Source organism: Lissotriton vulgaris, chromosome 6 (genome assembly GCF_964263255.1).
Source record: "Lissotriton vulgaris chromosome 6, aLisVul1.2, whole genome shotgun sequence".
Classification (NCBI taxonomy): Eukaryota; Metazoa; Chordata; class Amphibia; order Caudata; family Salamandridae; genus Lissotriton; species Lissotriton vulgaris.
The window spans coordinates 251,379,615-251,401,085 of NC_141694.1; the positions used below are offsets into that span (position 1 = coordinate 251,379,615).

The 21,471-nt window shown below is 44.4% G+C and overlaps 1 protein-coding gene across 2 annotated transcripts in view; it reads left to right on the plus strand.

Annotated features, from left to right (window-relative positions):
* The window catches only part of LOC147707089 (b(0,+)-type amino acid transporter 1-like), a 478,142-nt gene that overhangs the window by 52,555 nt on the left and 404,116 nt on the right, over nucleotides 1-21,471 (plus strand). The window contains exon 1 of one of the 2 annotated variants that reach the window (XM_086926280.1): nucleotides 18,917-19,669. The exons of the other annotated variant lie outside the window; for it this stretch is intronic. Within the exon in view, the coding sequence (XP_086782406.1) occupies nucleotides 18,917-19,669 (753 nt within the window). Of the gene's footprint in view, nucleotides 1-18,916; nucleotides 19,670-21,471 lie in introns of those variants that run through there. 2 annotated transcript variants of the gene reach the window in all.

Here is a 21,471-nt window from a genome sequence, read left to right on the forward strand (position 1 = left end):
CCATTGATTCGCAAAGCCCACAACAATCCCGTTAGGGGTTTTGTCGAATAGTTCACTCGTGACTTGACAGCGCTGCTGTTTAGAATCCTGCATTGATTCCTGCCTGCTTTGCTTTGTCCGCGCTACAGGAGTAGCATAAAGACCCCTTGGCTGTGCAGAAGGATCGGCTTGGAAGCCGGAGATCACCGCGTGTCCGCAGAGGAGGGTGAGGCGCTGGCCCCGGGACTGCGAGGACCAGCATACAACAACTCCAGCTGGTCCTCTTCCCGTGAGTGCCGCGCCCCCTCACAGTGACACGCCCCTACAACAGCACACACCTTAAAAACGATCTCTGGAACGCGCATCGCGGAACGCGCGCGGGTCGCAGCCCGGGGCAAAGAGCGGGCCGTTTGAGGCCGTTCGAGAACGTGAGAGTCCGGTCCGGCCCACCCCCCTAAGTACTACACCTTGGTCAACCTAGTACAGGTATTCATCACTACCCCGACCTCTCCTATAACCCGATAGGCAACGCAGAAAGATCTCTTAACAAACAACCATTGGAAAATGAACACGAGATCTAGCAAGCAGAAAAAACTTAAAAAGAACGGGATAGGAGAAAAACTATTAGGTCCAATGGATGACTTCCTGGCCAAAGCAAACACATTCATTGACCAGAGTATAAGTCTAATTGAGGGGAGAGTTTCAACCGAACTTTCAATCGCACGTCGATCCTCAATGGGTTTATTAGCAACCGCAAGAACCCCTGAAGTACAGTCAGCCCCAACCCAAACCACGGCGACCGTAAATAGACTCAGCCTTCCAAATAACGTAGACCTTTCAGCATCTCAACTCTCTGTAATCCTTACAGAGAGCGACCTCGAAAAAACCCCTGATATCTTCCCAGACCCAACACCTGAAGAAATAAGGCAAAGGAGAGGGAGGCGGGAGGGAGCTATAAAGAAAAGGAAAGCCGGGAAAAATCCAGATTACACCGAAAACACCAAAGCGACTGAGCATCCAGTTTTGGTCGGTGATACAAACCCAGCAGTGTTACCCCACCACTCTGTTCCCCCAACTAATAATGTTGTAATAATACATCACTTACCACATGACCTTCAAGATTCCTCAATCCCAGATCCCCCAAGCCCACACCAATTAGGTAGAGAAAGAGAATCAGCGAGGCTAATTAAGGAGATAGCCTCCCTCCTAAATTCCTACATCCGCCCTCTAGAAACTAGACTGAGCAATATTGAGAGCCAATTAACAAAAATCTCCGGCTCTCTTAAACCTATTCTCCCACAACCTCATTCTAAACCAGCCCCAAATCCTACGACCACACTTCCTGTACTTAGGAAACCTGTAACCCTACCCCCCCCACAGACCAAAAAACAAACTACAGTAAAACCCCCGACAGAAATAAACCCTCCCATTGCACAAAAACTAATTCCCAAGCCTCTGATCATCCCTTCACAAACTAGCTCCCAACCGACACCAACAGTAAACACCCCAATCATAAACACACCTGCTCCTAAAACCCCTGCCACAACAAATACAATTCCACCAAAAACAAAAGGTGCCCCGAGAGAGACTACTGATCAAAGACCTACCTTAAATTTGCCACCTGAGGCATCTCCATACGTGGTAGTCATGACGGGGGTCCCCGAACTTACAGGTGAGGGGACGGAGCCCAACTGGTCATTAAAGAACAAAGTCCAGTATTGGTTGAATACAAACCGCCCCGTCCCGCCACCTTGGAAAAGTAGAATAGCATCAGTATGCCGGACCTCGTGGGTAGGATACAAGAAAAAAACCATCCGGGGAGATTGTATAGTAATAACGTTCGAGGACCCCAGCATAGCTGAGTACATCTGCTCCTGGGAATAGAACAACTCCTCAGGGGGGATTGCAACAAGATCTTTGTCCTACTTCTACCCAAAAAGGTATAATAACAACAATTATACACGTAACACTGATAACATCTGGCGGAAACCAATCCCGCAGCCGTGGGAGTTAGATGTCGCTGGTCCAAATTTACCACCGCGACATAGCGACCCCGACAACTCCTGGTGGTCAGTAAATCAGAAACACCAGCAGAGAGAAGTACCATGGCAGATTATGGGCCCACAAAATAGATTTAGAAACTGGGAGCAGTGGGAGAGACCACCCCACCATCCATACGGACCCAACTATGGAGACCCCACCAATGGGCAAAATTGGCTAGGCATACCGACCACGAACCGGTTTAGCGGCCTGGAAATGGTCGATTGACCAACAATCAAATCCCCGGAGCCCTCACAAATAATCCCGGCACCTTGCAGTACGACCCCATCCCCCCAACAAATGAATAATGTAGCTCTAGATTAGACATCCACTCAGCTTTCTATGATCTTTTGGAATGTGGCTGGCCTCCGAAGCAAAATTGAGGATGGTTCGGCCGCCGGCTTCTTGAAGGACACTCAAATCATCTGCCTACAAGAAACCTGGGCAACGATGCCCCTTCACCTTGCGGGGTATAAGACATTTACATCTCCCGCCCTTCCCAGTATTTCAGGTAGACCTAAAGGGGGACTGGTAATCTACCTGGCAAATACAATCGCAGACATGAAGATCTTCATGGCAGATCTACTATCGAATTTCCAGATCCTCACCCTTACAATTGGGAAAAAACTCTCCATCACTATAATTAACATATATAACAATCTAGAGGATGACAATTTCTTGAACGTTCTTTCCCTAATTCAAGAAAAAATAATTGAACATTGTCATCCCAAACAGAAAATGGATAATGCCCATGTAATATGGGGAGGTGATTTTAACCTACATCCCTGCCCCAACACCGACACCTGTGGAATGGTGGATGAACATGACAACCCCTTAGTCCACTTTATCCATTCAGGAGTGGGGCTAGCCATGAATAAAATACTTTCCGATCTGGACTTGCAAATCATAAACCCCATCCAACAGACAAACAATAAATTAGAACCCACTTACAGAGGAAGGGGCCACAAGACCACCGTGGACTACGTAATAGTTGCAGAAGGCTTGAAAGATCAAATCAACAACTTCAACATTTTGGAAAACAACATCAGTGATTACTCCGCTCTAACCTTAAATCTTCAAACAAACCAACCAAGAACATTGATGGCGAACATAGCAAACACGCTAACACAGAATAGGCTTGAACTGGGTAAAAGTAACGGATTTACAATAAAGTGGAAAAAGTGGACCCCAATATTCTTACAAAACGGTTAGTAACCTCTGCCTATAATAACATTTTGACCTGCCTCGATCTTCATGCGGAGCCGAATCAAATCTTGGAAAATTTTAATGTAATAATAGAACAAGTCAAAAAATTGTTAACCAAAACTTGTAACCAAAACAAGAAAAATTTTAAAGGTTGGTTCAACCGAGACTGCACCAAAGCCCAGACTAATTTGAGGAAAGCTCTCGGAAACCCAAACAGAGACAAATCAAACATTCAAGCTCTTCAACGGGAGTATAACACCGCTAGAAAAACAAGGAAAAAAGAACTAAAACAATCCTTGTGGAATGCCCTGCACAAGAGTGCACTTTCGAAAGACAGCCAGGCATTCTGGAAAATAGTTAAATCCCCCTCGCTAATCGACTCCAACGGCCCAAAAATAGACGTGGCCATTGACGAGGACACGTGGGTGAACCACTTTTCGAAAATCTTTAAATTGACACCCAACAGCAAAGAACCCCAGTCTAACATTAATCCAGTAGTCTATCCAATATCATTGGAGGTTGATCTGCAGGACTTTGAAATGGCGCTATCTTCAAGCAAGTGTGGGAAAGCCCCCGGCCCTGACGGGGTCCCAGTCGACCTATTTAAACATCTTCCCGACCTTTGGGTACCAATAATTACAAGAGTCTGTATAGCAACAATGAAACTCGGCCTCCTAGATTCATGGTCATCTTCCATCATGGTCCCAATCTTCAAGAAGGGGGACCGACAAGACACTAAGGGGGTCATTATGATTGCGGATTTTCCGCATCCTCGGGGCCGGCGGAAGCCACCGCCGGCCCCGAGGATGCGGAAATTCCGCAGCGGACTGACCAAAGACCCACCGCCAGATTAGGATGGCTGGTGGGTCCTGGTTTACATCCGCAGCTTTTCCGCCGCGGTCGGATTACAACTGCAGCGGAAAAGCTCTAATATGGTGACGGTGTCTGGAAGACACCGTCCACCATATTAGGATGGCCAGTAAAGTATGCTTTTCCGCGGCGGGTTTTCCGCCGCGGAAAAGCATACGGAACTTCACTGCGGGGGCCCGTTGCGGGCCCCCTAGGTGAAGGGGGGGTGGGGGGTGCACATGGGGGGTGCCTATGGTACCCCCATGCATTTGCATGCAGAAAGCGGCAGGCACCGCGCGGTGCCTGTCTCTTTCTGCATGCAAATGCAATGCGTGCATTTTTAACATTGCCGCGGGTGCAGCTTGAAGCTGCACCCGCGGCAATGTTAAAAATAGAGGATGTGACCGCAACCCTTGCGGTCACATCCTAATTGCACAGGAGGGAACTCCACATGCCATGCGGAGGTTCCCTCCTGCTCTGGGGTCGCGGACGGACGCAAGTCCGTCCGCGATCCTAATCGACCCCTATGTGTTATCGACCAATCTCGCTCCTCGACTCTCTGGGCAAAGTAGTTGGCAGAGTCCTCCTTGAAAAGCTACAACTATGGGTAGAAGACAAAAACATCCTTTCGGACCTACAGTTCGGCTTCAGGGAGGGCTTTGGTACGGTCGAACAGGCTCTAAATCTAAGCCTGATAACATCTAAATATACCCACGCTAAACCTGGTGCCATTTATATGGCATATGTGGATCTGTCCTCCGCATTTGATTGTGTTTCGCATGCTAAGCTTTGGTCACTGCTGAGCAAAATGGGAGTAGATCCTCCTCTCTTGGACTTCTTAAGGGAGCTTTACAGTGAAGCCACGGCGAGAGTGAGGTATGGGACAAGAGGAGAACTGACGGCACCATTCAGAGTAGAGCGGGGAGTGAGGCAAGGCTGTGTCCTGGCCCCCTTTCTCTTCTCTCTCTATACCAATGGCCTAGAAGAGACCATGCTGAGAGCGGGGAGGGACCTCCCAAGAGCAAAAGAACGCTTGATCCCCGCACTACTTTACGCGGACGATGCAGTCATTTTAGCTCGCACCCCCATTGAACTGCAGAAATCTTTAACTAAATATGCAGATTTTATGGGTGATTTGGACTTGCATATTAATGTTAAAAAAACTTTTGTCATGGTAGTCGGCGGACCAAGAAAAGCAACGAAGCCCATCTTTCTGAAAGACCAAAAAATTGAAAAGACCTCACAATACCCCTACTTAGGTATTATGATAGATGACGCCCTAAACTGGAAAGCGGCGGTAGAGGCCAGGAGACATCTATTCAAACGAGCAATCATGGCGCTGATGAAATTCTCAAACAAGCTCGGAAAAAGACCTCCAGTAGAATTGCTGCAGATATATGCTGCGAAATGCCAAGCCATCGCACTATACGGCGCAGGGATCTGGGGACATACATCTATTGGCTCTATACAAAAAGAGGAAAATGTCTTCATGAGATTCCTTCTATCAACACCACGAGGCACTTCCACCTACGCCTCACATATAGAATTGGGAATCTCATATATTGAAGACCTAATTAAAATACAACCCCTTATGCTCTGGAGGCGAGTCTGGCTATCGGAAAAAAACAGCCTGACTAAAACCATCCTACAGGATACTATGGAGTTGGACCACGCCAATAAAATAGCTTGGCTCTCCTATGTAAGACACTTTTTTTCCGACCTGGGCTTACAACAATATTACTATAAACCAGAAACCCTAAAAGAGATATCCAAAAAGGAACTGAAGCAAACTGCATTGAGCCACCTGGAATCCCTGAGACTGTCTTCGTTGATTACAAAAAAATCTGTTCTGCATGCAATTATGATACAGCAGTCTCCAAAAATTCAGCTATATTTGACCTTAGAGATCACCGCTTATGAAAAGATGCTCCTAACAAGGTTCAGACTGAATCTTTTTTTCAGACTAGTGACATTTCCGGAAAAAAATAACTGGAATACTCCGATGGACTCGTGCCCATGCGACGATCTTTCCCAACAGTGTACCATGCACACAATACTGTTTTGCAAGTTCTTCCACACCCACCGAAAAATATGGATTATCTCTCTATTAAAAAAATGGGGTTTTAGACAATGTCGTCCAGCCATGTTGGCACTTCAATCTTTGGACTCTGAAGCCACCGTGTATCACGTATTAAATTTTTTAAAGTGCATAATGAGGCACAGAAATAATCTGTAGAAACAAAGGACCAACTCATATTCCACGTAAACTGCTGGCTTCACTTTCTTAAACTGTATTTTTAATTGTACCTTTTTACTGCGAATGTTTGTATTCAATGACATCTTTTATGGTTTTGCAATTGCTAAAAAACCGAATAAAGATTATTATTATTATTATTTCACGTTTTTGCGGTGTATGGAACAATTAAATGTGTCAAATTAAGTACAATCAAGCCCTGAATGGGCCAATTTCATGTTGGCCATGTTGTGTGTTTACACAGTAGTCATTTATAATTGTTCCTATACTTTTTGATAGCAGAATATTATTTTGTTTTCAGGAGTAGGGCAGGCAGCATTTTAGTTTTCATCTCCTTTACCTATTAGCTCTCTCAAGGTTTACATGTTATTTTGCAGGGGACCAGGATGACAACATCTTAGATATGAGTCCACATCTCTTCTTCGTTGTTCATCCCGCCTGGGGTCTTAGTCTGGAGCTGGATAATGAACCTTGATTCTAAGGTTCTTAACTTTTTTACCCAGTTCCCCCCTCTGTCCGTTCTGACTAATTGGTCCAGTATGAAATAGGTCAGTAGACTGCTGTTGCTATTATGTATTTGTTCAAAATGGCGAGCTACTGGATAGCTTGGATCTTTTGAGGTAATAGCCCTCATATGTTCAAGGACCCTAAGCTTGGTTTGTTTCACTGTGCTCCCTATATACTTTTTCCCACACTGGCATATTAAGCAGTACACAGTGTAGTCAGAATTGCAATTGAGCAGTTTCGATATCTTTGTTTTCCTCCCTGGAATTTGATATTCTTTGACCTTCTTTGAATTTTTACAGGCCTTGCATTTCATGCATGGGAAGAAACCCAAAACAGTCGATTTTTTTTTCTTTTTTCTGCTCTCATAGTGGCTGTCAACTAGGTGGTCTTTAAAGGAGTTTCCCTTTCTGTATGAAATGAGAGGGTAATTGGATAGGGATTTCCCTATTATAGAGTCTGTCTTCAAGATTTTCCAGTTTTTCCTCATGATGTTAAACATTTCTGGTGACTTCTCTGAATAGTCAGTGATCATTCTGATTTTTGATTCAGCAAGTTTGGGTTTATCTATTAGTAGGTCTTTTCTCCCCACTAAGTTGCTTCTAATCTCAGCTTGATCTAGAATCCCTTTGCAATATCCTCTTTGTACAAATCTCTTTCAGGATTGGTCCTTCGCTTTCTCAAACTCCTGTTTGGTCGAGCAGTTGCGTTTCATCCGCAAGAACTCTCCCAGGGGAATTTTATTAATTACGCTATGGGGTGATAGCTGTGTGAGTGCAGAATTGTGTTACCCGCAGTGGGTTTTCGATAGACTGCAGTTTGGATTATGCCATCTTCCATATAGACCCGGAGGTCCAAGTAGAAGACCTCACTCCTGCTGATGTTGCTAGTGAAGCTGAGGTTCAAATTATTGTTGTTCAATACAGCAATGTATTCCTCAGCCTCATCCTGTGAACCCCGCCACCCCAAGAACAAGTCATCGATGTAGCGGGACCACAGAATGATGTTATTCATCCACCGGTCATTGTCCCCCGCCCAGGCCACGTGCTTCTCCCACCAGCCCATGAATAGGTTCGCGTAGCTGGGGGCGAAGAACGTGCCCATCGCGGTCCCCTGGAGTTGTAGGTACAATTTCCCTGCAAATAAGAAGATATTGTTTCTTAAACAGAAGTTTAATTCCAACAACATTGCATTGTGGCTTCGATATTTGAGAAATCTATTGTCCAGGAAACTCTTCATTGCCAACAGGCCATCTTCATGCCTGATTGAAGTATATAAGCTGGCAATGTCCAATGTTATTAGGATCATATCCTCCTCCTACTTGACATCCTGTATGATTCTCAAAAAATCCTTTGTATCCTTCAAGTACGAGCTGAGATCTTTAACAAAAGGAGAAATGAAGCTATCGATGTAGGTTGAGGTTTTCTCTAACAGACTGTCTTTTGCAGACACAATAGGTCTACCTGGAGGCCATATTTTACTCTTATGCACCTTAGGTAGGTGATAGAACGTAGCAATCTGAGGAAATTCGCATTTCAGGTTACTCCAGTCTTTGAAATCCAAAATTCCTTCATCCTTCCATTTTGTAATCAGGTTATTGAAGGTTCTAGTACTTTCTGTATGTTTTTCCCTTTTCACTTCCATGTAATGTTCTTTGTTGTTCAATTTGGAAAGCGCCTCGTCCTCATATTGGCTGCGTTTTAGGATGACGATATTCCCGCCCTTATCACTGGGTTTAATTATGATATTCTCATCCTCTTTTAAGCTTTTAATTACAGCCCATTCTTCCTTTTTCAAATTTTTTCTTTTCCAGTTGAATTTCTCTTCTTGTAGTCCTTTTTAATTCCTCAATAACCACCTGCTGAAATGTGTCAATTCCATCATGTGGAGTTCTCGGATTGATTTTGGATTTTATTGTCATTTTACTTTTGCAGCCTTGTTGTGTGATCCCACATTCCTCCAACATCTGCGTGGGTTGTGCTTCCCAGTCCTGGGAGTCACTCATTCCAATCCTGATTTGTGCCATAGCGATGGCATGTAAATCTTTCCCAGTTATTGCTGCTAGTGGATCAATCTCCTCCATTCCTGTTCCATCGTCATTCTTTGGGTTTAGGGTGTGTATCTTTTGTAGTTTGATTTTTCTGATAAATCTAAACAGATCTATCCGTGTCTGTGTGTAATCAAATGCAGGAGTTAGACAGAAAGTTAACCCAAGTTGTAGAATTCTTTCTTCGTTTTTTGTCAATTTTCTATCCGATAAATTGATTATAGTGTTCTGTGTCGGCATTGTTGTGGTAATTTCCAATTCTTCCCTCTGGTGCTCCTCGTCACCACCGGGGTAGATCTTCCTTGTGCGACCCCGCCTGCCGCTCCTCGTTTTCCTCTTGAGGGTTTTGGTGGGTGTGTGGTTGCCGCAGGTCGTTGTCGGAGTCCTGTTATGACCTCCTATTCCTCGAAAAAAGAATCAGACTCTGAGGCAGGTGTCAATGGTCCTGCTTCTGAATGGTGCCCGCCACCTTCTGCACCTTTCTCTCCCCCTGTGTTTTTAGCCCTGACTGATTCGTCCTCAGAGACTTCCGACTCCTCAGTACTCGCCGGGGTTCTATTTCTTAGTTTGTCTTGTTGTAGTGTTTTCCTGGGGGCATCATATTTCCTTGCAAATGTTAGAATCCTCCCATTTGCATAGTCTTTTTCATCTCGGATGAACTTGGATTGTTTCCTTAATTTAATTACGTTTTCGTAATCAATTAATCTTTTCTTCATATGCTCCCGCAATTCCTCGCATTTCTTCGTGTCTTTGTCGTTGCTGATCTTCTCCTCAATATCCTTTATCTCCTCTTGTAATTTGGTTCTGTCATTCCATGCATGTTTCACTAGCAGTTTCAGCATTCCCTGCATCACACTATTCATAAATTCAGACCATTCCCGCAATAACTCGTCGTTTGGATTTTCATATGAAGGGACTAAAAGGATCCTCGGTCCTCTAGGGACTCACCCAACTTCCAAATATTTTTGCAGGCTGGTGGCCTCCCACCACTTGCGAATTTCTCGCTCATAGGTTTTCTCAAGTGTGGAAAAGAGCTTGGTGAGAGTGTCAGGTGCTTCTGCTTTTTGTGACGGAATGTCTTTCTTTCTCGCCCCCGTTTGGGGTATAAACAATGTATCTGCTGCTTTCTCCCTTTCACTATCTGTGAACATTTCTCTCTGCAACAGTTTATTTTTCTGAACTTGGCTTTCCCTTCGCTTAGGCTGTATGTGGTCTGCCAGAATGTTAAACAGAGAAATGCAGGCGTCGCTCACTCACCCATTCAGGATCTCCCCAATCACCGGGTTACCTCGGGATCCGTCGTCCTTCCGGGGCTTGTGTTCCGCTTTTCCGCTCGATTTCCAAGTCGTGCTTCTTGCACGTCTATCCAGCGGGGCCAGTCGGTAATCAAATTTTCGGCACGCAGGTTCCACCAACCACCGCTCCACTACGTCCACGGGTGCCTCTTTCTGCACGATGGTGTGCGTGATGTATTAACAACGCCAAACCCCACAATCCTCGGGATTCCTTTTTAGATAAAGAGCACTCAAAGCCAATACAGCGTGGTTTCGCCAAGTTGTTTAATAGCAGAAACTTTTTGCAGTTAGTCAAGGTTACAAACGCGTTTCGGCGTTGCCGCCTTCGTCAGTGTAAACTCGCACTTGTTTGTTTGGTAATTTAAATAAAACCATGGTGACAACCTGTCACATGTTCTAAAAGAGTAAACATAAAAAACGGCACAAAGCTTGTAATTACATCATTACTTGTGGCGGCCATCTTATAATGGGTTCAGTACTACATTGCATCAATCATTTAGATAACACTTGGTGCCATAACGTTATTCATTTAGCATAATCATTTGCATAGTTCATGTGGCAATAATAATGTATTGACTGATTCAATCATTTATGTTTTTTTGTTGATGGTAACTTGTGTTTGGCATTCATATTTTTGGACGCCTGTTATGTCAGTGCCATTGATTCGCAAAGCCCACAACGATCCCGTTAGGGGTTTTGTCGAATAGTTCACGTTTTTGCGGTGTATTGAACAATTAAATGTGTCAAATTAAATATATACTTATTTCTAAAATAAATCCAGGAAACATCCATGCTAAAAAAAAAAAATCTAAAATAGAACAATGAATACATTCGTAATACACGAGTAAAACACATTTCAGCAGATTGTTTAGGATACAACAAGTGTAACATACACAATGGATTTTTGTTTGAACCACACAATATTTAAAAACATGCTCAAAGCAAAGTGCCAGAATACTGGCTAGTGCTCAAGTTCTTGCATACTAGGCATAGCCACATATGTCGAGCAATGTGCTTCAATCTCTGTTGTGACATGACAAGCTGGTCATAAAACAGAACTCAAATTATCTTCGTCCCATTACAAATTAAGCTCCTCAAAGGTAAGGGTAAGTGGGTGTTAACCTTGCACTATGTAGTTTAGTACATAGGAACATGTTTTTTACCGGTCACTAACGGTTTGTGACCTGAAAAAAACATTGTACATCTGGCACTTGAAGCCATGGTTGTCATCATCCATGTATTACAGGCTGCTCACTCGCCATCGCTGTGAATGTGTAGCTTGCTTGTACATGGTGTAATGCAAAGGTCAGTGAGAGATAATTACGCACCTGGTTGAGTTTGCCATCCATAAGGTGGCTGGTTTCAGTTTTAGGGTGCTATCACCCGGAGTCCAACCCCCCCTTGTCCCAATCTGCTCAATGGGGAGGTCCTTTGAGAAAAAACAGACCGCCACTGCTTTGGGTAAATGTCGATTCTCCAATTATCATGCTGAGAGAATCTTGATTTCATTAAAGACAACGGAGGCTGACATTATGCAATAACCTTTTATTGCTCCCAGGACATGCAGCCCTTTAAAGTGTAACAAACATCATAAAGAAACATTCCATAGCAACAACAAAGCACCATGACGACCAGCCATCTTCCTCTTAGAGCTGCAAACGAATAAAACAACTTCTTCCAAAAAAACATGCTCCATAGATTCTTTTATAATTATGAAGATTCTGAAAAGGAAGAAAGAAATTTATGGTAAAAAACGCACAAAAAAATAGAGACATAAAAAGCAGGCAAGGATTAAAGATGTGACATCCTGCAAATGTTAAAAAACACAGAATAAACAAATCAACCACCAGGGAGTGGTGGGGGGGATAATGTCAGCCTCCGTTGTCTTTAATGAAATCAAGATTCTCTCAGCATGATAATTGGAGAATCGACATTTCATTACAAGACCGGAGGCTACATTATGCACGTTTAAAGCTCTGTAAAGCAACGTTACTCACATGTTCGACAGGTTTAAGATAAAAATTAACAAAAGTGGAGGCATTAGACCAATCTGCTGCTTTGAGGATATCTGAAATAGAGCCACCACTCCAAAAAACCTTGCTGGCCATAGCACCTCGAGAAGAGTGAGCACCAAATTTGGATAGATCTATGCCAGCTTCAAGCATAACAGTTCTCACCCATCTCGAAATTGTAGCAGAAGAGACTGCCCGAAAGGGTTTAACATATGAAATCAGTAACTGATTTTCATTTAAAGGTCTTAAAACACTCATCTTTTGCTCATAAGCTTTGATACAATTAACAACACAGAGTTTGGGACAATCCAAAAAGTAAGGATAAAAAATATTTTCAGACATAGTTTTAGTTCTTTTCCAAATTTCAAACAGTACACCATCAGGAGAATACATTTTATTACAGATTTCTAAAGCCTTAACATCAGAAACACGTCTAAAAGAAATTAGACAAAGGAGAGTAGCTAACTTAGTAGACAGCTGTTTCCTGGAAAGAGAAAGGTTATCAGGCCATGAGGTAAAAAGATAAAAAACAAGATTAACATTCCATAAAGAATTATACTTAGCCTTAGGAGGACGTTTGAGTCTTATACCTTTCATAACTCTACGAACTAGAGGGTCAGTACCAATAGAGAAATCATTTGATAGAGAGTGACCTGCAGAAATTGCAGATCTGTAGCAGTTAACTGTTCTGTAAGAAAGTCCAGACCTAAAAAGATCTGCAAGGAAATTTGCCACTTCTACAGGAGGGGCAGCCACGGGATCCAAATCCCGTTCCAAGCACCAACTACACCACTTTTTCCAGGAACCAATATATCTTCTCCTCGTTCCCGGAGCCCATGATTCATCCAAAAGGTCTTTAGCCTCTCCTGAAAGGCCCGAGTATCTTCCCGAACCCCTGAAATCTTCCAGACAAGAAGGTCCATTTTGTCTTCTAAGAGAAGAGGATGAAATTCTCCGTCGGGACCCCGAAGAAGATCTAAACTCCCGGGGATAAGGCGAGGGAAGTCTATTGTTAACTCCATCACCCCGGGAACCAAATCTGAGAACTCCAAAAGGGAGTAATTAGAACAGTTTGGCAAAGCTCTCTTCGAACTTTCAAAAGAACTCTTTGGATTAGGGCAAAGGGGGGGAAGGCATAGGACAGCAGGGACTTCCAGGGTTGGAGAAGACCGTCCACTGCTAAGGCTAAGGGGTCTGGCCTCCAACTGAAGAAGCGATCTACCTGAAAGGTAAGTCTGCTTGCAAAAAGGTCTACTTCGAAAGGACCCCACAGCATTGAGATTTTCTGGAACACTGAAGGGTCCAGTTTCCAGTCGCTGGAGTCCTTTAGGAATCTCGAATTCCAGTCTGCCCTTGTGTTTAGGAGACCCGGAATAAACTCGGCTCTCAGAGAAATCTTGTGATCCCAGCAGAAATACCAGATCTTTTCCGCAAGATCCGCTAGGGATTTCGACTTTGCTCCCCCTAGCCGATTGATATAAGTAACGGCTGAGAAATTGTCTAGCTTGACCAGGACCACATTGTTTTGGAGGATAGACTTGAAGCTCATCAGGGCATTCAAGCACGCCAACATCTCTAGAGAGTTTATGTGAAGGGTTAGCTCTTCTCTCGACCATTTCCCCCCAGTTTCCACCTCTCCAAGTCTGGCACCCCAACCAAGATTGCTCGCGTCGGATTCCAAGACAAAAACTCGGTGAATTTCCGAAAATTGCCTTTCCATTCCAACTGTCTAAGTTGTTTCGCCACCATATAAGATCCTCCCGAGCATCTTGGGAGAGGGGAACTATGTCTGAGTACCAAAGACCCCTCCTCAGACCTGAAGCTTTGAGTCTCTGTAAGGCCCTGTAGTGAAGGGGACCTGGAGAAATAGCCTGGATGGAAGAAGATAAGAGACCCACTATTCTCGCTAATTCTCTCAAACTCTTGGTCCTTGGATAAGACATAAGAAACTTCCTTCTTTATTTTGGCTAGCTTCTTTTTGGGAAGTTGTAACTGGGTTAAGGTTGTGTCCACCTGAAAACCTAAAAATTCCAGATTTTGAGAAGGCGTCATAATAGACTTTTCTATATTGATAATAAAGCCAAGACTCTCCAAGAGACTTACTGTCCAATCCATATGGGATAGGAGTTCTTCTTTGCTCTGGGACATCAGTAAGATGTCGTCTAGATAGATAATAAGGCGAACCCCTCTTCTTCTTAAAGAGGCGACTACAGGCCTGAGCACCTTGGTGAAGCACCAAGGGGCGGAAGATAGGCCGAAAGGGAGACATTGGAACTGGTAAGTTACATTCCTCCAAACGAACCTCAGGAACTTCTGAGAGAAAGGATCCATAGGGATTGTAAAGTAAGCGTCCTTGAGATCCAATTTTATGAGCCAATCTCCTCTTTGAAGGAGATCTCTCAGGAGGTGAATACCCTCCATTTTGAAATGGCGGTAGACCAGAAAAGAATTCAGTTCCTTCAGGTTTATTACAGGACGCCAACAACCCTTTTCTTTTTTCTTCACCAAGAAGATTGTACTCACAAAACCCTGACCAGAATTTTGGACGATGCGTATCGCACCTTTCTCTAGCATTTGATTCACTTCTGCATCTACCAAAACTGACTGTTCTTGGTCTAGAGAAAGCTCCCTGGGTTGTTTGGCCTGAAAGGGAATCGATATGAAATCTATCTTGAATCCCCTTACCGTCTCCAAGATCCAAGCATCGTTTGTTATGGAAGGCCAAACGTGACTGAAAAGGGAGAGTCTTCCCCCTACCCTTGGAAGGGAAGAACCAAGAAGAGGGAGTCTTACCTTGTCCCTGTCCTTGGGACTGGAATCTTCCACGACCGGTACCACCTCTGTTACAATAGTTCCGGCCTCTTTGGGGAAAGAAGTTACCGTATCCCCGGTAGTTCCTTGAGTAGCCACGCTGATTCTGTTGGTAGTAGGATCTGTTGTAACCACGGCCGACAGCCGATCCTCCCCTGCCGACCCTTCCAAAAAATCGTCCGCCAAACATTCGTCTCATATTTGTCTGTGCTTTGTTAAAAGCTGCAAAGGTGGATACATATTTGCCAAGGGACTTAATAAAGGACTCTCCGAATAGAAGACCATTGGGATCCCCTTGCACATCTTTGTTGGCCAAATCCCCTAACTTGGGATTCATACGCATTAGGATCGCTCTCCTTCTCTCCGAGGTAAGGTTAGCGTTAGCGTTACCCAAAAGACATATGGCACGCTGGCTCCAGCCTCTAAGGAGTTCAGTGTCAACTGGAGTGCCATTCAAGGAGGCCTCTTCAGCCATGTCAAGGATCCTAGCCAAAGGGCCGAGGGTATCCAAAAGTTTATCCTAGCACTGCTTAAGGCAGCGTTCCAGGCCTTTGCGGGGATCTCTCCCAGTTTTAAATAAAAAGGTTAAAAGTTCAGGATCAAGATTAGGGGTTGACCCTGCTTTGTTATCCAAAAAGGGTTTGGGACACTCAGACTTCATAAGGTTACGCGAATCCTTTTCAAGAGGTTTGCCAATCCAGGTTTTAATAAATTGGGAGACGTGGTCCAAAGGCCACCAATCTGAACCTCTAGGATGGGTGATCTTGGAAGGATTAAACATTTCATTCCCCGATGGGTCTTTAATGGTGTTGAGATTAGTAGAGGTTAGAGTCAAGTCCTCGTCAAGGAGGTCGTCCTCAAGCTTTTCTAGAGGATCAAATACGTACTCATCAGCCTCCTCTTCCAAATCCAATGGGGATAAATAATCGTCATCATCATTGACGAGGTCAATTGTGCCGCGATGGACACCCAATCTCTGCGTGCCGCAAGGGACACCTGTGCTCTTTGCGCCATTAAGGCCGCTCGATCTTTTTGTGCCGCTCGGGACACCCGCATCACTTGTAGCGCAAAGGCTACCCACAGATAAAACTTTATCAGATGTTCCCCCTGGAAGATTTTGAGGTTCAATGTGTTTAGATTTTTTAACAGCCTTACCGCCTTTAGAGGGGAGCGGGTCCACCTCATCATCATCCGATGAAAAGAGCGTTGGCTCAATAGGAATGTCCCTTTTCCTCTTAAGAGCAGCTTCGATAGCTTCATTAAGGGAAGATTTTAAATGGCTCTCAAAGAGACCTATAAGGGAGGCTTGAGTAATGGGGGGGTCATTAACAGAGGAGTCTCCCTGTGACATAATGCAACAAGGGATGTCAGAAGAATAAACAATAAATAAATAAGCGCTACCTGTTATAAAGTGTTCCCCCTTTTTTTTTTTTTTTTAATATCAAGTATTCAGGTTAAAAGGGTTAGATCCGCTGAAAGCGCTACCTAAACTAGAGATTTAAGGCCCAAAGGTCAGGGGAGCGAGGGAAGGCAGTCGGGTCGGCAAACGGAGACAGAGAAAACAGGCAGTTAAAAAGCGCTGAAGGAGAGCGCGAGGACGGGTCTCGCGCTGTGTTTACAGTCAAATTTTTGCTTTGCGGGTCACAGCAAGAGCAAAAGTGAACCATTTTGGCCGAGCGGGTCACCTCCGAGTAACGGGAGGGACCCGGAAGCAGGCCGCATAGCGCAGCGGGTCTGAATCAGGAGCCCGCAGCCCGCCGAAGGTACATCGGCTCAGTGAGGGGCGGTAATGAGCGTGTTTGGTGGCGGAAACGCCGATATCGAGCTTGTTTGGGGGCAGAGAGCGAGCGGAGCCTCAGTAGCCTCAGTGGAAAATAGGAAAGAGAAAGGGACCCAACCGAAATTGGAAGGGTATCTGAGAGAGGTAGGAGATATACTCACCTTCCAAATATATATATATTAATGACAAGACGCTCTACAAAGTAAGGGCACGAATAAAATGGTAACTCACAAGAAAATGGGGGCTAAGAAAAAACGTTTCATTCATTAATTACACACATGCTGAAAGAGATTAAAATAATGCCAAAGAGGCAGTAAATCAGCCTAAATATCTTAAACAGAAAGTCATGAGAGACAAGAAGAAGTTGTACTTAACTGTCCGTGGGCAGCGAATAAAAGAGGAAGATGGCTGGTCGTCATGGTGCTTTGTTGTTGCTATGGAATGTTTCTTTATGATGTTTGTTACACTTTAAAGGGCTGCATGTCCTGGGAGCAATAAAAGGTTATTGCATAATGTAGCCTCCGGTCTTGTAATGAAATCCGGTGGCATTAGGTGTTTCTTGCCTCGATCGGAAGAAAGTTCCAGATTGTACTCCTTGTCCTGAGACGGATTGTCCAACAGTGCAGTCTCAACGCTATAATCTAGTTTGGTGGATCTACAGTAATCCCCTGTGTCAGCACAAACCATGCTCCTCCTTGGATGTCACCAGTGCAGCGTCAGTCTTTGCAGAGCAGTTTCATTCCACATATGAAGAGATGGCGTTTGTAGGATGAACTACATTGTGCTTACGTTTATAGAAGCGTTGTGTTGTACTATTCGCATTTGTATAACACTTACTGTTGCGTATCATGAGTTATGTATTTTTTCACAGTATTCCAACAATTGCACTGCTAAAACTATTGATACGTCACAGGATGTATACGTACTGTGGAATACCATGTGGAGAAAATTGCACGTAATTAATTGGTTAAAGAAAAATAATTCCACCGGGATGCGTTAAAGGAACGATTTATGGCACTGCAGAGGCGTGTGTCTAAGTGGCCTAGCTCCCTGAAGCTGCGTGCAATGTTTAGCCGCACTAGAATGGGTCAAAAGTTTGTGTTTATGCGGCAAAATTAAAACAGATCTTCGAGGGTACCGCTCAAATGTTTTAATGGAACACACCCAAATGTAGGACGGCGTATCTTTCTTCACTCATGGCATGCTAAGCACGGGGCGTATCATGTAAACAAACGGAACCTCTGTTATCTGCCTGTGGTAAAGTTAATTCGAGACTGCATGTAATCCCCAAGTAATGAGGTTGTGGGGTGTGTTTGATAAGCACAGTTTCACATCCATTTTACCCCGCCTACATTTTGGGAACCAACATTTTGGGCAGTCTACTGGGTTTGTAACGATTAGTCGCAGCACATATCAGTGCAAATTTGCATCAGCACCAGTGAACTCGATGTTCTATGGAAACGTTGGTGTCTGGAATGCCGCCTTCTAGCGTGTAGCCAACCATACTCTGAGCCCATCAGGGAATGGGGCTTAGTGAAGATGTATTGACTGAGATGCTATTTAAATCCCATCACGGATCAATAAAGTGTCCATTAATCTGAGACTGCGTTGTCTTCCCGCTGTGCCTTTGTTCTCAGCACATGTAAATAAATGCCTGTCAACAGCGCTTGACATGGTGGCTAAACACAGGTAAATAAATAAATAAAACGAATTAAAAAGCCACACCGCTGGAATGACACAATAAAAAGGTGCTTGATGACGAATCCCTTGACACCGTGGTTTGAGTGTGGTGCCACACGTATTTGTGGTACTGTGCAAATCTCCAAACCAAAACCTACTCGAGTGTTACACTAAATATACGCTGTAGTCTGCCCATTTGAGCAGCACCACCTGTTCAAACAAGTAACGGTGTAAACAGTGAGGCATTAACAAGTGAGACAACAATGAGGGCAGGTTAAGCAAACACTTTTCAGGACTAGTTAATCCATAAAAAAATACAAAAGCCCCTCGAGTTAATAAGGAGGTTAATGTTTAGATTTTGACAGATTCATCTAGGCAACAAAACTTTCATCCCGCCATTTACGTTTACTGTGAGGTGTCCGGATGTTGCAGGCTACCAGTCGTCAATGCACAGTAGCCATGAGGAAGCAGAAGGCAGAGAAGCGTACGGACCTGCGCCTTCCCGCCCTAACTGGAGATGCTAAAAGAGAACCACTGAGGATGAAGCGCGGTATTGGCCTGTTTAGCGCTGCGTCATTGGTTGCAGGATCAATGATTGGTTCGGGCATCTTTATGACTCCTCAGCGGATGCTCGTCTACATGGGAAGCATCGGAGGTAGCCTCACAGTCTGGGCCGCGGGCGGCCTGGTGACTATGCTCGGCGCCTTGTGCTATGCAGAACTTGGAACCACGATTCAAGAATCTGGAGGAAACTATACATACCTTTTGAGGAATATCGGTCCATTCCCCGCCTTCCTTTACATCTACCTCACCGTATTCCTGCGAAGGCCTTCAAGTACGGCAGCCATATCGTTAAGTTTTGCTCACTACGTTGTTAAGCCATTTTACCCAGGGTGCCCTTCACCTGAAATCGCCATCAAAAGTGCAGCTATAGCATGCGTTCTTTTCATACTAGTCATCAACTGTTTGGCTGTGAAGCTGTCTACGTCAGTGATGAACATATTAACATCTGCAAAAGTTATAGCCCTACTCGTCATCGTCTGTGGCGGTGTGCTGATGTTAGCCAATGGAAACAATGCGCATTTCCAGAATGCATTCCAGGGTACCGCCACGGGATATGGACAGATTGGGATAGCGTTTTATCAGGGCCTCTGGGCCTATGGTGGGTGGAACAACATCAACGCTGTGACAGAAGAACTCAAGCGACCGGAAGTAAGTGTTATGTTAGCCTTGATTTGCATTGTACCAAATTCCACAACCATTGACACAAAGAAATAGTTCCATAGGATTCTTTTCATTCACAGGTATGTTAACATTTAATCTGTCTAAATTAATTTGGATTAATTTCATCAACATGTATGTTATACATCTAACCAGTTCAAATTCATTTAATCATGTTACAACTACAGAAAATGCATGCAAGAGTAACTCTGCATAAAAAGTATTGTATTATTGCAGCGTAATAATACGACAATCATTCACAGACACCATCAGTGCAGATGGCGGCACTGCTCACAAATGCCAAATAGCCATTCCATTCAGCAAACTTTATTTGGTCATTGGAGGCCATGAAAAGTAAAAAATACAAATACATATATAAATAAATTAGAGCATATTTAAAAATGTAATTGACAACAAATTAAAAAAAATTGCCACAATGCATTTTGATTTATCCAATGTCATTACAACAGTTAAGAATAAGAATGATTAAAACCAGATAAAAGATATTAAAATGTTAGAAAGCTAAAGAAACATAGTGCAAGGAGAGAGATTTATGGTTGCTGGGGTGGGTTTAGCATAATGTATGTATGTATGTATTGGCATTTATATAGCGCACTACTTACCCGTAGGGTCCCAAGGCGCTTCGACCGCTGCGAAACCCTTCCTGGCTTCCCTGAGAGATGGTCCCTTAATGGGTATCTCCAAGGTGAGACCAGGCATCCCCGCCGGTCTGGTGGGGCCGTTAGTGAAGATGAGGCAAGCTAATGCCCAGAGTTGCCGAGTGTGATCGCTGATCAGAGTGGGCACCGAGGCAAGAGAATTATCGAGTCCGCTGACCCTGGTCCAGAAACCTGCCGCGCCGGGAATCGAACCCTGGTCCCGGGCCGTCCTCTGCTCTCGGGTCTGCCGCCTCTAACCAGTGAGCCACACTACTTTACTCCGCCTGTGCCACATAGAATTAAGGAATCGGGACACAGCAAAAACTATGGGTGGGTGTGTATCAGATTTTAGGATTCTATACACCTCCGAACACTGCCTGCAGCCCGGGTTTCTGCAAAGTGGTATGAGCCAATGCCGTCTGGCGGATTTATAACCAGGACATAATAAAAAAGAACATGAATGTCGGACTCGTCAGGGCTATTGCAGTAGGGACACCCAATGGCGAGATGTTTTGACCATTTGTTAGTAAATGCATGAACCGGGATGGTCCCTGTTCTAAACTGGATATACAGCTTCTTTGAGATGGAAGGCTGTATATCATCCAGAAAAGGCTCAAAGAGATACCGGTCTTTAATATTAAGAAACCCGTTAGGTGCCCGAGTTTGGTGTTCCCCTGCAGATCAGCTAATTTGAGCGATCTATAGGCTTTTACTAGTTCAAGTCGTGGTATTGTCGGGGACACTTCCTCTGGATAGCTGCATAGGCTAGGCATGCCTAATCTGGCGCATACTTCTTTTATGTATTTAAACCATGGCAATTTTCCTGCCCCTGGGAGTCCCAAAACCCCCTTGAGTTCAGTTTGGTAGACTGCTAGTTCAGGAGTCGCCCACATTCTACGCCAAAAGGTCAGTGGGCTGAGTCCAATCTCCAATGCAATGGGTTTGTCCAGAATCCTTTGTATGCCCATAGGGGACTTAGATAACAACAAGGTGTCATCCGCAAACATCATTGCTGGCACCTTGCCATGCACCAGCTTTGGGGCGTCACTGTCCACTACTTCATTTAATTGGGCCACCAGAGCGTTTATGAAAAGACAAAACAGGGTAGGGGGCAGCACACACCCCTGCCTTACT